Here is a 12,679-nt window from a genome sequence, read left to right as displayed (position 1 = left end):
CTTTCAAGTTTCAGATTTCATAGCTGTTTTCTGCTTGATATGTTGGATCAACAGCAGGGAAATGTCATTGTGCTACAGAGATCCAACCACAAGAATGCTGTAAAACAGGAAAAGAAGTCATTATTTATCATTGAATTCAAAAACTTCCTTTCTTATATGAATCAAGAATGTATCTTATCTCCCAGATATTTCTTTTGACTTCACCAGTGGCTGGGCCTGCCACTCTCCTGTAAGAGGAGAGCAGACAAAGAGAGGCAGAAAGCGATTTGGCGGCAAAGAACATTTTTCCCCTGCAGAAAATGGAGTGACTTTTAGCTTATCTGCTGTCACCTTGTTAATGCGATCATTGTTCTTCAAAATAAAATCTCTTCTTTCTACCCATGATGTCTTTAGTGTAAAAAAATAAAAAAAGAAGCAGCTATAAACCCAGAGGAGAGGGGCAGAAAGGGAAAAATAAAAGCCTAATCAATAGAAGCTACAAATCACCTTTTTTCCAAGGAAAAACATTCAACACACAATTATCCAAATTCGCCCTGGCAGCCATCTTGCTTGCTCTATGAGATAGGTATGGGAAGCACTAGAAATCCATGGCCCCTATCATCACCTCTGGTTTTCGGAGAAGGAAATACAGTCTACATTTGTTGGAGTGTAGAATTCACCGTCTATTTAAGCCAAAGGCTCTGAGGCTGTTGGTGTGTGCCCGGGCCTGTTTTCAAACACATCTTTACTTCAAAATTAATCACCCAACTCCAATTTACTGATGAAGATTTCCAGGTGTTAAATGCTTGGATGGAAGAGGGATCCTAGTTGTTAATGGCCAAATACCATTCTAGGCAAGCATAATACAAAACCTCGGTGGTGAGAGAATGACTTACTCTATCTTGAGGAATAAATCAAAACTTCCTTCCTTGTTCAGTTGTTTCTAAGGTAGGGGCAAAAAAGGAGCAAAGATAACATTCTTCAGAGGCCTCACTTCCTCGAAGATGAGGAATATTTGAATCTTTCCCTGATTGGAATCTAACATGTGTCCTCTGGATGCTGGAGAACCAGATCTGTGTTTCAGTTGTGAGCGAATACAGCTAAAATGAATTCCCTTTTACATATTCTTTTGCCACTTCAGGAGCTAGTAGTTATAGCCACACAAAGTCAACAAGTTATGAGATGTAACAACCCTTAGGAGGGGAGTCTCTCAGGATCCCTGCTGAGCCAAAAAGAGGTACTCGGAAGTGAAGGCATCAAGAATATTCAGAAGCACTGGGAGAGTTTTCAGAGAAGATTCTAACTTGAACATCAACAAAGAAGTTATCTCTATCTATAGTAAGGCTGCATAGAGTTGGAAGAGAGGCATCCGATTACTGTGGCTCATAGCTTTGTGCAGCTTTATCCCTTCCTAAATCTTACCATCTCCTCTACCACGCCCTCATCTCTCAGACTCAGAGAAAGCAAGAATCAACCAAAAGCAAACAGGCAAACAAAACAAAACACCTTCAAACATGGCTTAGTATACCTTAAGGTCCATCCAAAACTTGATACACCTTAATCTATTTATCCTAGTAGAATCAGTACAAAAGTCCCTCCTTCTGTCAGCCTCTGTGAGGTTTCTTATACCACTCTACAAGGGAAGGTTGCTTTCTCCATCCTGTGGATGGGCCACAAGCCACTATGTCCAGGTACTGGTGCTCCTAGGCCAGTATCGTCTTTGGTTGGAAGTCCTCAGGAACAAACGTATGTCTTAGCCATACTTCACACCCAGAGCAACAGCCAGTACTCAGCATTATATATGCTGCTCCATAAAGTTTTGCTACCCAGATGCTTGTCTCCTTGAAGGTCCAGACTATGATGGTCAATTAAAACCCTACAGAATGGAAAGCAACCCACTGGCTAACTAGGAAAGTGACCAAGCCTGGGACAGAGTAGCTCAAACTTTCTATTGAGGAACATTCTATGAAAGAGAGACCAAGAAAGTTCAGAGGAATTTCTGAATGGGTAATTTTCATGCTGAGTTTTTTCTTGGCTTGCCCGGGCACGCTCAATTCAGTGTAACATTTGGCCGCATGCCGTCCCCTAGGCACACTGTTGGTATTTTCATATCCCATCTGCCAGTGCCTCTGGAGGACATTAGGATAAGTGGGTTGATCCAGAGAGGACACCTACTGTCCTGGCTGTCTGCCTATGACATGCAAATGGAGAGCAGCTTCTCAGACACAAAGCTTCTGTTTGTGCCAATGGTGTATTATTTTTAATATTATTATTAGTATGCATAGCTACATGGAATGAGCATCTACTAGGTGCTCCATGCTAAGCCTTTTGCCTGTTTCCTTTCATTCCATCCTCATTTAATGTCACACAAGGGAGATATGATTATGTTCACCTTAAAAATAAGGATGCTGTGGTCCCATTACTTGTCCAAAGTACACAATTGATAAATGTGGGCTAAGGACACAAACCCAGGTCAAACAAACACCAAAGGCCTCTATCCCCATGGCATGCTGCCTCTCCAAAGTCTAATAAGATAATTAAAGGATGAAACCAACAGCAAGAAATCCGGATGGCAAAGCCAATGGAAGTTACCAAAGTAAATTTATAGTTTTCTACACTCATTTTTAAAAAACTAAGCGTTCAATTTAAGAAATTGCTTTAAAAGTTTAAAATCTCAGGTAGAGACTAAACAATGAAGTAAATTAATTTAAAAATTGGAAACATTAATAAAATTGACAAAATGGTCTTGGCTATAAGATGGTGGCAACCTACCTTTGAGTACAGGGCTCCCCAAAATGAAATAAAGGCCCTGAGCTGAGGCTCTGACACTAAATAAAGGCCCTGAGCTGACACTAATACGGATGCAGAAGCATTCCTTCTGGAGAAAATGAACCCCTAGGAATCTGGACACAAACATGGTAGCTGTTGAGCTCCCTGGCCACTTAGAAGGAGTTGGCATGTGAGTTGAGTTCCCACGAATTTGCCTGATCTCCAAGCTACCAAGATACCCTCTTAGCTAGGTGGAGTAATACATACCACTTTCCCTGAAGCTCATACTGTCTATCCCTTTAACCGTATCCTGAATGTAGTCTATCAGCTCCGAGCTCTGGCACGGTAGGCACATGGGTCATTCCTATTTCTAGACTGGGGAAATTCAGCAGGGGATGAGGAGGAAAGAAACCCGAGTTTTGTTTTGCCCTGAATTATCCTTATGCTTATAAGGCAATCATCATATGAAATAATTGCTCCATGGCTTTAAATCCAGAAAATAAAACTCCCTTGGAGACTCCAGTTTGAAAGATGTTGAAGATCATAGTAACTATGCTGTTTATGTAATATACACATATGTGCATTCATACACACACACACACACACACACCCCTATAACATTGTTTTAATGAAACTTAGTGTAATAAAATTTATGTTGAGGCAAAAAGTAGCCATTTTCCCCCTCAGCATTTATTGTCTTGAATGCAGTATCTGCTAAGTCATATTTGGAGGCATCTTTGATTAAAGGCCCGGTCTCCCCACGTGTGAGGTGTTTGGAGTTAGCCAGGGTATGATGACCTTGCTGAGACTAATGCCCAAAGATAAGTGGGCTCATACTGTGCCAGCAGAGGTGAGGAAGTTAAGCTCCCTGCCAAGTATCCCTATTACCATTCTACCCCTCCCCAGCTTGTCAGCCTCCTGCATGCCACGGAGTTTCAGTTCTGGAAGGTAAGCTGGGCCAGGCTAGTGACAAGGCCCTTCGCTTTATCTTCCTCCTTGAACTTAAACTGGAAACCTCCGGCAGGCACCTGGAGAGGCCTTCCTGCTTTGGCATTCCCTCCTATTACTGAATCATTTAGAACCATTGAATAAATGCTACCTAGCTATTGGACACTGTCCTCTGGATCTACTGAGCTATATGAAAACGTGTGAATTTAGGTCTTTAACTGTTCACTTAGTTCCCTGAGGGAACCTAGGGATTAGGGTGAGAGTGGAGTTCTAATTTCTTGCCTGATTCTAACTCAGGCCTGGCTGCTCATGGGAATCCACTTGAGGAGCTTCACATGGACACCTGGGCAGACTCCCAGACAGTCTGATTTAACCAGCCTGGGGTGTGGCCTGCATATCAAACGATGTTTAGTCATCCTAAATAGAAATGGTACTGGAAATCTGGAACTGGGACAGCTTCTGCACTGCCAAGTTTGGAAACCATAATGTCCCAAACAAACCCAGGCTCAGGCAGCCATGGGAGCTGCCTGTCTGCAGGCATACTTCTTTTCTCTCAGCAGAGGGAAAGGAGGCAATTGTGCAATAAAGTGGTTTCGCTGTGCCAGGCGGAGTGGCCAGCTTCAACTCTTACGCTGCCAATCCCCCATCCACCTCACTGCATACCTCCTGACAACTTGACTGGGGTCTAGAGAAAGAGATTTAAGTAAGGGGCCATCTCTGACATTGAGAAGCCTGAGTTAAAATTTAAAAATTTACCCCAGTGCATGAAGAATACTGTGAGTAATTCAAGCTTTCCAAACAGGGTTCAATCTTATAAAAGTAAAGAATACAGTCAAGGAGGGTTTAGAGGATTTGAGAAGGCAAGACAGGCCTCAAAGTGGGTTAAAGTCTTGATGAAGGCCATTAAGAATGGAAGAAAGGCAAAGCTGAGGGGCTTGAATCTAGGGAATCCTGGTTCAGGGCTGTTTACAGGCCACTGGGAGATAAATTCTTCTGTGCAATCTCAGGGCAAGATACTAAGGAATTCTTCAGAGACAGAAGGGGCGGGGCCCTGGAGGAGAAAGAAGGGCAGTGGACCCCATGCAACCCCAGGCGGGACATGGCCCCTTCCCAGCAGTCAGAGGCCAAAGCACCAGCACTCTGCCCTAAAATCCCTCGCACTTGAGCCACCCTCCTCTGATAGATTTAAATGTCAGAACAGAAGACAAGGAGGGAGAAAAGATTGCCCTCTCAGTCTTAGACAGTCCAATGCCTCAAAAGGAGCACAAAGTGGAATAATGGGAATAATGCAAGGTTCCCTAAGCTTGGGAGCCACCGACCCTGAATGTCAAGGTCAGCTCTGAGTGAGGGTCAGCCATGGTGTGCCTTCCTTGCATCTGTTCCAGTGAAAAGGCTCATTTCCCTCAGGAAACACACTTCTCCTTTCCCCACAATAGGAAGCAGTTATAGCACAGACCCTTCTCCCTTAGGTCTGGTCTCCCCGGCTCCCCTCCCTCTTTGTTGTGCCAGGAAATGCTACAAACCCCAAATACCTGCATTCTTGGGCAAGCAGCAGGCGAGAGCCATGCTTGGATTCCCACTCTGCTTCTTAAGGAAAGGCCTTTTCTTTTATGCAAAGCCCTCTCTGAATGCCTGAGAGCTGAAAGCTGATCTGCTTAAGTTAGCACACAGGGCAGGGGGGTTGGGAGGGTGAGAGAGGGCAACCTTCCCGCAAGGAGGATGGCAGATTTTCACACAATCTCTGCGCAGCCTCTGGGACTCCCCTCAGAGGGGAGATGGTCTCACCCAAGAGCTGGGCCAGCTGCTAATCCCCCTGGGGTTCACTTGAATGGCAAATCAGGACTCCAGGGCGCCTCCAACACACTCTGTCTCCAGGAGGGACTCTGAACTTTCCTTTGCCAGCCCTGGAAGACTATAGAGCACAGTGCGCTTCTGTGCAGCCTTAGGGCGCCAAGTACAGTTGTTCCACGGATCAGCAGCATGGGCATCACCTGGGATCACATCAGAAATGCAGAATCTCAGGCCCCGCCAGTTTGAGAAGCTCTGTCAAGTGCTATATACCTATGGAAACCATTAACATTTGCAGAGACAAGAAGCTAAACAAATAGTAAAACCCAGTTAGCCACAGCAGCCTGGGCCCTAGACCACTGTCCAATCACAAGAGAGATAAATTCCATCCCATCACCACCCTGCTACCCCCAAGTTGCCACCCACTCTTCTCACCAAGGTAGGGTTGACCAACTTGGCTGTGAATTTGAGGTTGGCATTAGGGTGAGCTACTCAAATATTTGCGCACACCCTGAAAAGACAAGGATAGCGGCAGGCAGGAGGTAGATACAGTTAGAGCTGGCTCTTTGCAAGTTGCAAGTCAATTTCTGATCCCCTCCCACTCTCACCACACACACCACCTGTATCAACATGTTGTAGGGTTGTGATGCAGATAACAACATCAATAGTACCAGGCAGGGCTCCTTAAGCTATTTCCCAAAAATCAACTATCCTGGACCCTGTCAGATCTGCCTTTTGCAAGAAAGTTCAGGGATTTCTGCAGCCCCCTCCTAAAAGTCTTATGTTGTTCTGGCCTGAGCTTCCCCTCTCACCTGTGCCCAGCAAGGGAATCCTCATGCAAAAGTAGAATGGAGGAGAGGGGGAAAGATGAGAAACTAATGGCAAATCAGAGAAGAGTTTGTGAGCCTGGGTTGAAACTCAGTGGTAGAGTTCTTGCCTTGCATGCCGTGCTGGATTCAAACCTCAGCCCCCACTCCCCCACCCCACACACAAAGAAGATGAAGAAAAAGTAGGAGGAGAAGGAGAGGGAGAGGAAGAGGAAGAGGAAGAAGAAGAAGGAGGAGGAGGATGCAGAGGAGGAGGAGGGAGCTAGTGCCAGTGCTTTGCAGTCCAGAGAGAATACAGGCAGAACTCTTTCTTCTCAGGTAAGTCATCAAGGCTCTGCTCCTGGCTGCCATTTCTTACATCCTTGCGTTCTCAGCTTCTGCTTTTTAATGATGAGCAGCAAGAACCAGAATGGATGACTTCATTTCTGAAGAGGAGCTAAATGGGGACGAGGTTCCGTGATGCATTAAAGCAACCTAAATCAACAGCAGCAAGTCTGGCTGGAACCTTGGAGAAGTGACCCAGACAGAATCTGTGGCCTTCTCAGCATTTGTCAGTGGTATCAGTGGATGGCATGACCATTGCCTGAAACATTACTCATTGCCTTTGTCCCTCCCACTAGCTGTGTCTGGGCCCTGACTGAGGGAAGAAAGCCAAGGGCTGGAGTGGAGAAGGAGAGACTGTCAGCCAGAGATGACAGGCAGAGCAAGCAGAGGGTGGCCTTGGGTCTTGCATTGGGGTGGATTCTTGCAAGCATTTGGGGTGGGCTATTGTACTGCAACCCAAGATCTAATAGTATTAGAACTGTTCTTCAGAGCCCCAGTCTTGCCTGGAACAACAATCGCCCCTGAAAAGGCTCTCACAAATGGAAGGAAATGCTGCCATTGTTTTATTTTCTCTGGGAAGTCATAATAGGTTTTAAAAGGTTAATCTCCCTTCTCAGCCCTGTTTTTTCCCTTCCAGTGACCCCAAGCTGAAAAGGAAAAATATTTGCACTTGGTGTTTAAAAACCACAGTGAATTAGCTTTTGTTGTTCATGGCAAAGGCACTATTTAGCTGCCCAGAATCAAACCAGATGTCAGGGGAGAAAGAAGGCCCTGCATCTTGTGAACTTACCTTTCACCTTTGCAGAAGGGCTGAGGGGAATTCTGGGATGAGATGACAGAAGGGAGAGTTTGGTGGGGAGTAGATGTCCTGTGCAGTTTTGATGCAAGCGTCCCTCAGCTCTCGGGAGGGTGCTGCCTATGGACCAGCATGTGACAGCTCTGGGACTCCCTGATTTCCAGAAGTTTCCCTCTGTGGACACTAGGCCAACAGCACTATTCTCACATGTGGCCGAGACTGAGAAGAGCAGTACAGAAGGATGCAGAAGAGAATCGGGAGCCAAGAGAAGACACAAAAAGAGCCCAGCTGGACTTGCTGTCACATTAAATCTACAAAGGAAGGTGGAGAAACAAAATAGAAACCCAGAGAGGAAAACGATATATGTTCTTTCTGTAGTCTTATGGGAAATTATAAGGGACAGATTATTATTCAGTCTTGTTTTCCTTTAGGACATCACTCACCAAAAAACACAGTTTAAATTAGGGGGGAAAACTACCACATTTTGCTATGAAGCTTAACCTGTTTTTGTTTCCAAAGTCTTACTGGTGTAAGCGGGAAGACCCTCTTGTAATCAGACCCTTTGTATCTACCTAACAGACGTTCACTAAGACTTTACTTTGCATTTGGGTGATACCGGAAGGCTTTGGCGAAGTTTCCTGCCTGAAAGAAGTTTCAACCTATAATAATACAACAATAACAGCAGTGAGAACAATGATAGTGAAAGGCACTATGTTTCAAATTTAATGGGCTGGGGATTTAGCTCAGCGGCATAAGCGCCTGCCTTGCAAGCAGGCAGTCGTGAGTTCCATCCCCGGTACCGAGAAAAGGACCAAAAAAAAAAAAAAAAATTTAATGACGCAGTAGTGACTACACTTTATATATGGTAACTTACTTACTCCTTATAGTAACTTTAGGCAGTAATGTTTATTTCCATTTTACAGATGAAGAACGGAGGCTCTGAAACCTTAAGGAAACTGGTCAGTTATATGGTAGTTAGAAGAGCAGGGATCTTCATTTATTTTTTTTTTTTATCACTGATCAGTTCAAGTGTTTGCAACAGTGCCTGGCACATAGTAGGCACTCTATAAAACTTTAAGAAATGATAACAACGGCTAAAGTTGCAGAAAAAGGCTTCCCAAGGTCCTAGATCTAAACCTTGAAGAATGGCTCTAATTCATGCCAACAAGAGGGTAAATGGCACACCAGAAAAAGCAGGAACTGACCATATGCATCTCTAAGCAAACAACTCTTTTACAGGGTAGCAAAAATAGACCTAAGGGTTTAATGGTCAATAGAGAGGTTCAAGTCAAGAGGACTTGGGTCCAACTATGGCTTCAGCTCCCACCCACGCTCAGTCTCTTTGATGCTACACTTACTTTATCCACAGAATGCAAATATGAATATTAGCTACTATTAATTTTCCAGCAAACATTCCATGCTCTCTTTCTCTTTCAAGTATATAAATCTTTGTTTAATGAACAGGGCCTACTGCCATACAACCCCAAATCTACATGCCCTGACTTGCTCCCCAAAAGCCAGGCATTACTGTCTGGTCAATGTAATGCTCAGTAATTCTAGGGTGTTTGTTTGTTTGTTTGTTTGTTTTGTACCAGAGATAGAACACATGACCTTGTGCTTCCCAGGCAGGCACTTATGGCACTGAGCTAAACGCCCAGCGCCTGGGCAACGTAATGGAAATAATCATGGTGTGGGATTTCTTGATAGTCTCTTCAGAAGACAAGGGACATGCTTCTTCCATCATCCTGCGGCTTAAGCTGATGATGTGCTGCTGAAGGTTCCAGCAGCTCTTAGGTCATGAAGATAAAGGCTATCATCTAGGGATGGTGGGGCCAGAGGCTGGGAGGTGTCTTAACCCCTCATTACTGCTAAGTTTCCACACAACTCAACTTCTTTCACCTAAGAGAAATAAAATTTTGCTTGTTTAAAGCTTTTATTGATCCCCCAAAGGATACATTTACATCAGAGTTGCTGGGATGACTAAATAAGATAATGCAACTCACCTAATTAGTGGTTGGTGTTACAAATGGTAAGCACTCAGACAAATCTTACCAATCCTGTTTTGTTGCCATTATTATCACTACTATCATCACAAAATCTAGGATACTTCCTTATTTTACAGTAGGCTAAACCAGTTTTATTCAACTACTAGGTCAATTTGCTTTAAAAATTCCTAGGACTGTGTCTTTCATGAGAACTTACTCGTGAATCTTCCAATTATAGGATCTCAAATAACAGAACAAAATATTTGTCTTTGAATTTCATCACAAAAGCATCCACAAAGGCAACAATATAGAAAATTTAGATCTATTAGTAAAAGGAGTGTAATACATAAAACACTTCTGAGCATGGATTCTGCAAAGCACTAATTAAATGCCAAGTTTGGTCAAATATCCCTTTCTGGACAACTTCACAATGATCTGATGCCTCAAAAGAGTCTCCCCTTTCCCAACCCAGTAGACCTTTACATTTCAGGACACACAAGAAAAAATTTAAAGATGCAATTTGTTTAGAGTTATGAGAGTCAGCATACCACGCTGGACTTGAAGAGCCTTGCCAAGGCCTGTGCATCTTTTCATTTAACTCCCTGCTTCTTAGTGTCTTTGCAGATTGCGTGGTTTGTTCTTGTATTTGGTCAATGAATGTTTCTTAGAGCTAAGAAAAGAAATAAAGACAATAGGCTATAATGAATGGCCTCCAGTAGTCAAAGAACTAGCTGCATTAAGATTACCAGGAATACACTCAGGAAAACTACAGCTCTCAGCTCCCAACCTAGACCTACTGGGTCAGACTTGCTGGAGGTGGAGCTCCAGAGTCTGTATTTTTAAGCTGCCTCTGATGCACAATTGGGTTGGAGCTATTTGTAAATACCTTTCACTTCCAAATCTTCCCTAAGATGAGTTACCTAGAAGCAAAGTATAAGATAGTTTCTTGCTCAAATAATGTATGGATGGGGTTCCCTCAGTGGAAGGGACATGAGGGAAGCAGGATACAGCCAGAGAAGGGACTAGGAAAAGTGTGGCTTCAGCTGGAGAATTGCTTCAGGCTCATTCTGCAGAGCTCTGGAGTGCCAATTGTACTCAGAGCTTGTCTCACCTAGCATAAAGTGTGTTGGAAGGGCTTGCATTTGCCAAGTGCAATTCTCCAGAGAAGGGGCAAGCTGGAGCTCTAGTGGCCTGCACTCAAACTCATGGCAGCTGTAACGGTTGAGCCTGCTGCTAAAAGAGATGCAGGCAGGGCACAAAGAATATCTGCTACCAACTCAAATCTATTAGGCAGTAGTATGACCTCTCTGTACTGGGTCTCTAATGTCCATTGCTCATGTGGCCCAAGATTCCATTTTATAGAAAGAGTGGAGAAGAGTTCAACCTGTAGGAAGGTTTTCAAAATCTGAAATGGTCTTTTCAGAGACCAGGGTCATCAAGCTGGTATACTGGCTTCCCAATGCATCTGCCAGCATTATTATTTGCATGGTGAATTATGCCAAGCACTGGCCCAAGGTGAGCATTCCAGAGCCCTTCGTATGAGTTCCAGGCATATCCACTCATATGATCCATAACCAGTGCCTCAGAGAATCCAGCTGCCTAGAGACCTTTATCCTCTCTTTTCCCTTGACAAATCAAGATACAGGCCACTGAACTTCCTTTGCCTTATTTTTTATGATTCCTAAATAGGTCAAATCACTTTGGAGGGTGGCCAAAAGCTAATTTTGTATTCACCACTGACCTGTTTTATTCCTCTGGCATTTCAGGAAAAAGTTGGGTGAATACCTTTTCTTCCTGTTTGCCTGAGTCCCTGTTCCCTGGAGCTAAACTTGCAGCCCAGGCCAATGTGATTTATTCCAAGCTACTGCTACTTGTCAGTGGTTTGCTGTCCAAGCTTGCTTGCTGCCCATCTGCTGGATTCCTGTGCATATGTGAACATGTGTGGAAAATTAAAGACCCAGCCGGCCACAGCTTGGAGCTGTCTTACCCTACAGCTGCTCCTACTTCTGCCAGGCCTAATGCCAGGGTCCACCAAAGCAGCACTCACCATGTGGTCAAGAAATGGAAAGCATCAATGATAAAGCACACTTCAGTTCCCAAATCCATCAGTTGCTTTTCATCAGGAGGTTACACCCACAGTGTATGCATCAGTTCCTTCCTGTAGAGCACATCACCACTGTAGTACTCTGCATCTGCTTTTGCCAAAAGCATGCCGCCATTTTGTTTTCTTACATCAGAGCAGAGACCCAGGATTGGAAGCAAAGAAGGAAGGGAGGAGCGAAGTGTGCTGAAAAACTGGGAGCAATATGACTTGCTTTTGTGGTTCATTCAAATCCAAGGGGAAGTGCAACACTTCTAGCTAGTCAAAGTTTGGAGTCAGAAAAATGAAAAGCTCCAGGCGGAGTTTGCCTGCCTCTCAGGGAGCCATTTTGTAGCAATGCCTGTATTTAATTGCAAGGTATCAATCCTCCCCTGCCTCTCACCCTGGATTTCAATATTTGTTTTGTTTTAAGGCATTTTGTTGTTATTTTTCCTTTTCCTTCATACACAAAGAAATATCTGCAGATGAGCCCACAGACAATCTGGCCTGTAAGAACAGAAGTTGAGACTCAGCTCTTTTCACTTTTCCCAAGGAATTTGAAGCCACTGCCCAATGGAAGTTTCCTCTGTGATATGCATATATATGTATATATGTATATATATATATATATATATGTATATATATATATATTTCACTCAGCAAATATTTATTGAGTACTTACAATGTGTCAGACATTGCTTTTAGTGCTTTGTACGTAAAAATCCATAGCTGCTAACCTTCAACCTGACCTGTATCAAGGGTTCCTTAAATTAGTTCTCTAAAACAGAAAAGTCCCAGATTGCCATCAGCCTTACAGCAATTCTTCTTAGTTTAAAACAGCCAGATTCAGACTTTGCCTCTTCTTTCTTAATGGCAATTAGAGACACTTCTTTAGAGAGAGAAAAAAAAATGTAAGTACTGTGCTTATTATGTTTACTCTACTTATTATGAGTAGGCAGTCAGAAAGGCCTAAGTGCAGTAGGTAAAAAATAAAATAGCCTGCTCAGGTTAAGAGCAAATTTAAATAGCTAAATCAAGTTTAGAGATGAAAAAAGACTTTTTTTATACAAGACATGCTAACAGCTTTAATAGTGCCTCTTTAGCTCTAGTTCTAAACCTAAATTAAAAAACTAAAAAAAAATACACAAAATAACCAGCTTCTTTTTACACTCATCGCCTTTAA

The 12,679-nt window shown here is 43.6% G+C and overlaps 1 protein-coding gene across 3 annotated transcripts in view; it reads right to left on the bottom strand.

Annotated features, from left to right (window-relative positions):
• Nhs (NHS actin remodeling regulator) overlaps positions 1 to 12,679 on the bottom strand; it is a 332,473-nt gene that overhangs the window by 87,179 nt on the left and 232,615 nt on the right. The window contains exon 1 of one of the 3 annotated variants that reach the window (XM_063242939.1): positions 5,229 to 5,608. The exons of the other annotated variants lie outside the window; for them this stretch is intronic. Within the exon in view, the coding sequence (XP_063099009.1) occupies positions 5,229 to 5,262 (34 nt within the window). The 5' untranslated portion in view covers positions 5,263 to 5,608. Of the gene's footprint in view, positions 1 to 5,228; positions 5,609 to 12,679 lie in introns of those variants that run through there. 3 annotated transcript variants of the gene reach the window in all.

Source organism: Cavia porcellus, unplaced genomic scaffold (assembly GCF_034190915.1).
Source record: "Cavia porcellus strain 051 isolate PalLab524CR breed Dunkin Hartley unplaced genomic scaffold, mCavPor4.1 scaffold_33, whole genome shotgun sequence".
Classification (NCBI taxonomy): Eukaryota; Metazoa; Chordata; class Mammalia; order Rodentia; family Caviidae; genus Cavia; species Cavia porcellus.
This window is presented reverse-complemented; position numbering and strand designations above follow the sequence as displayed.